The sequence below is a fragment of the Mytilus trossulus genome, chromosome 6, assembly GCF_036588685.1.
Source record: "Mytilus trossulus isolate FHL-02 chromosome 6, PNRI_Mtr1.1.1.hap1, whole genome shotgun sequence".
Lineage (NCBI taxonomy): Eukaryota > Metazoa > Mollusca > Bivalvia > Mytilida > Mytilidae > Mytilus > Mytilus trossulus.
Window position 1 is genome coordinate 65707044 of NC_086378.1, and position 4544 is coordinate 65711587.

The 4544-nt window shown below is 35.6% G+C and overlaps 1 protein-coding gene across 1 annotated transcript; it reads right to left on the minus strand.

Moving 5' to 3' along the window:
* Positions 1 to 806: 806 nt before the first annotated feature.
* Positions 807 to 3007, minus strand: LOC134721690 (uncharacterized). The gene is made up of 2 exons (XM_063584852.1): positions 2247 to 3007; positions 807 to 1799 (listed from the first exon to the last, which is right to left on the minus strand). Exons 1-2 carry the CDS (start codon positions 2567 to 2569, stop codon positions 824 to 826), a joined length of 1299 nt encoding a protein of 432 aa, XP_063440922.1. The 5' UTR covers positions 2570 to 3007; the 3' UTR covers positions 807 to 823.
* Positions 3008 to 4544: the final 1537 nt, after the last annotated feature.

A 4544-nucleotide genomic window follows, 5' to 3' on the forward strand; every position in this document is an offset into this window, starting at 1 on the left:
GTTTATTTTCATTTAGAAAAGATTTAGGAAAATCTTGAATAGAGAACCTTTAAATGTATAACTATTTGTAGATTGTAGAAAATTTGTAGCTTTTTTTGAGAATGAAAAGAAATAGGTTAATCCACATTTGTTTATGTTGTTTATTTTAGGAACCAAAATTTTTAAACAAAACCAATAAAAAATGACATCGCTGAAAAGTGTAATATGCAAACGGAATCTTTTGCCATTACTTGGCGCCTGTGCCCTTTTCAATGTACATTTAGTTGTAAATCAAATTCGAACACACTAAGGAGCAATCAATAATCATAAACCACAAAGAAGACAATGCCATGGCAAATACACAACAGGCAACACAAATAACAACATAACAAAAACTAAAAACAAAGCAATATGGACCCCAAACAAAAACAAAATGTGGTGAACTCAAGTACCCTGGAAGGGTTAGTAGCTCCTGCTTCAAGTGTGACAACCGTCGTTTAGCTTAAATGTCAAAATCATTCTGAAACTCATTTATTGATGCTTATCAAAGTTTGTGTTTAAACTCAACCTATTCTTTTTTGCGCGTGTTGGGTCGTTGCCTCTTTGACACATTCCCCGTCTTCACTCATATTCTATCCCTTAAATACCATTCCAAGTACTAGTATTGCAACAAATTTGTATTATAAAGTGTATGTCAAACAAAGTTGGAGTGAATTATTCATTATGATAGAACCTCATTCTGAGATTTTTTATAGTCCTATCTATATCTAAATTTTTATTTCTAAACATTACATCAATTAACACAATACTGATGCATTGAAAACAATCAATGTTTCTGAACCAGTCAAATCATGTTCTCTTGCCAATCTACGGCGCCTGCTTCCGAGTTGAAGTAATTTTTAAGATAGTTCCTTTGATCAATTCCAGCAGCGTTACCAAAATTTCTCTGATACCCTTGGTCTCCGTCGGTAAGTTGCGCACCTTGTCGCCATTGTCCCTCTATTAAATTATGATTGTTGTCTTCTTCGTCAGCAAACAGTTGTAGATCAGCACGTTTCCTTATCCGAAGTAAGTTATGAAGAGTAGTACAAGACAGTACGATTAAATCTACTGTTTCTGGCAGTTGTTGCATAGTTCCAATCAAAATCTGAAATCTCATGGCAAGAATGCCAAAAGCATTCTCCACAATTCTACGTGCACGGGACAACCTATAGTTAAAGATGCGCTCATCGTGGTCGAAACGTTTTCTTGAATAGGGTTTCATCATCCATGATCGGAGAGGAAATGCGTCATCGCCAATAAGAAAATAAGGAATATCTGTTTCACCATTTGGAAGAGGGAAGGGAGGCGGAAGATCCAAAGTTCCATCTTCTAACATTGGTCGTAGTTCCGAGTCCCTAAATATCTGGCTATCAGATGCACTTCCGTATGAGCCCACACTCAGCCAAATAAACTTATAATCTGCATCAACTAGAGCCATCATCACTGTAGAGAAGAAATGTTTGTAGTTAAAAAATAACGACCCCGAGTTAGGCGGTTTTCTTATTCTAATGTGCTTCCCATCCAAAGCACCACAAGCGTGTGGGAGGTTCCATATTCTTTCAAAGTCAGATGCTATACGCATCCAATCTTCCGTCGTAATCTCATCCGGCATGACTTCATCTTTGTATGCTAAGTAAATTGCTTCGCAGACTTTAGGCACAAAGAGTGATATGGAGTTCCGGGCAACACGAAAGGCATACATAAGATCAGCATACGTGGAACCGGTAGCCAAATGTCTGAGTGTAACGGCTAACTTCAGTCCTGGTTCAAGTGGTTCCCTGTAACGAGAAATATGTATCTAAACTTACAATGCAATTAAAAGAATATTTTTTGTCGCATAAAAGGTAAACTGGAAATGTGTCATACATTAGAATAACAAAAGACAAGACAGTTTAATATACCCACTTCCATATGAATACGAACGTTATTTGGGGCGTTACTAACACGTACTTTGTTCACTTTGTATTAAATTGAATTATTTAGAAGCAAAGTGCTTAAGGAAAATTTTTTAAAAGATTGTTTTGCTGACCTTTTTACTTAGATATGAATTTCTGAAAAAACAGTTAGTATGGTTTTCTAAACTGACTATATCATGCGGAAAATCCAAGCCTCGTCCTTCGGCACCGTCGGATATTCATATGATATAGTCAGCATACAAAATAAAACTAACTATTATACTTAATGTACATTTCTGTTTTATTTTGCTTGAAAATTGAAGTACTTACCTGAAAGAGGTAGAGCTTTTTCTGATTGCAGGGGTAATTCTGTCAAGTATCTCCCCAAACAAGTCGGCATCAACTCTTAAAAAGTTTCTGTAACCAGACGCATCTTCCCGGTTAAGCTCATGCAGGAGTTGGTCATATTGTCCAAACAAAGTTCTTCTGATGAGCCATGGCCTGCACCAAAATCTACGTTGAGTCCGCCTCCTCCTCCTCCTAAAACAAAGAGGAAACAGTTGTTGATTTTCTTCCTCTGCCCTCTGTGCCAGTGGAAGAAGAAGTCGAAGGAAGTTATGGAAGAGTAATAATTTATTTCTCTCGTAAGACATGTCTTGTTACTCCGAATGTTTACATGGATAATAAATGAGACTGTATGGCCTACTATCTATATGAGTGCATGCATTTCCCATTGCAAAAAAAAATAAACATTCGTAAAACACTCGTAACTCAATCGCAAATGTTCGTGGGCTATCGTAAACTATTCGTTAACCAATCGTAAAAACTTGGATCAGATCGTTACCATTCGTATTGTGCTCGCAAAACACTCGTATGCATTCGTTAATTGCTCGTATCTATTCGCAATGAATCGTCTACTGTTATCGTAAAAGCATCGCATTCATTCTTAGTAAATCGTAACCAATCGTAAAGCACTCGCAAATCACTCGTAAAAGTGGTTTATTCGCAAAAGATTCGTTAAAGTTTAACGAATCTTGTAAATTTTGGTGATTCGTTAGCATTCGTAAGAAACATTCGTGTATGTGAAGGGGGTATTAACTAGATACAAAAAATAAATTTTTGAAGAAAGTTTGAAATTAAATAAAATTGAGAATGGAAATGGGGAATGTGTCAAAGAGACAACAACCCGACCATAGAAAAACAACAGTAGAAGGTCACCAACAGGTCTTCAATGTAGCGAGAAATTCTCGCACCGGAGGAGGCCGTCAGCTGGCCCCTAAACAAATACATACTAGTTCAGTGATAATGAACGCCATTCTTATTTCCAAATTGTACACAAGAAACTAAAATTAAAATAATACCAGACTAACAAAGGCCAGATGCTCCTGACTTGGGACAGGCACAAAAATGCGGCGGGGTTACACATGTTTGCGAGATATCAACCCTCCCCCGATGTAGAAAAGTAAATGCATAACAATACGCACCTTAAAATTCAGTTAAAAAAGTCCGAGTCTGATGTCAATAGATGTAACCAAAGAAAATAAACAAAATGACAATAATACATAAATAACAACAGACTACTAGCAGTTAACTGACATGCCAGCTCCAGGCTTCATTTAAACTGACTGAAAGATTATGATTTCATCATATGAACAAAGTTGGCCAGTGAAAAAATAGAGTTGTTTTGCATGCAACATTACCACATGAACTGATATTATATACCTTTTGAATAACTACCTGGTCTCTGAAAGAGGTCATGATTCTGTAGAATAAAAAAGCGGTGTTGCCCAATTATGCATATTCATTGTACATCTAAATGTGTTCTGTTTGCAATAATAATGAATGGTTTCATCCTAACATCTTAATTTTTTAGAAACAGAAGTATCGAACATTATTAGCGAAGTAGTGATTTTTCTACTTAACTCAAGGCTGTAAGCTTTTCAGCCAAGGGAAGACTTAACAATGCAGCAATTATGATCAGTTCAAACATTTAATTTTTTCGGATGTCTTTGCAGGAAAAGTGCACTAAACGTATTCTCAAAACATGATGATATGAATGGGTACTAGAGGCGTATTTAAAAAAAAGTACAGCGCTGGAATCAAGAAGTATGTATCCCTAGCTGAGGATTTTGCGCATGCTGAACTACGTTTACTGTTTAAAAAAATGTTAACCCTGTTTTGAGGATGAAGAAAACTATTATTTATGATGTTGAATTCTTTGTTTCGTCTTTTTTATTATAAATTTTTGATCAACTATAATTTGTTATAACATGGATATTCTATTTAATGAAGTAAGAAAATTGTGTGCTCTGATTTTACAGTAAATAAATTATGTAACAAAGGCTACAAGAGCTTCTCGTAATGCTCTAAAAGTTAGTGTTGGTCTATTCATGACTGTTAAAAAAAGGGGGAAAAAAATTGATTTTAATTTGACTGGAGAAGGTTAGGTATAAATGTAAATCCATTTGTGAATACGCTGAAATATTATTATCTATTCAAATGTTTAGATTGTGAATTTTTAGACCCAAATAGATCTACGTGATCACTTGAAAATCAATTAAATTCTCCCTCGCCCTGCTCGTCCGAATTTAAAGTATTTAATCTCTAAATTCAATAGGCTATAAGCAA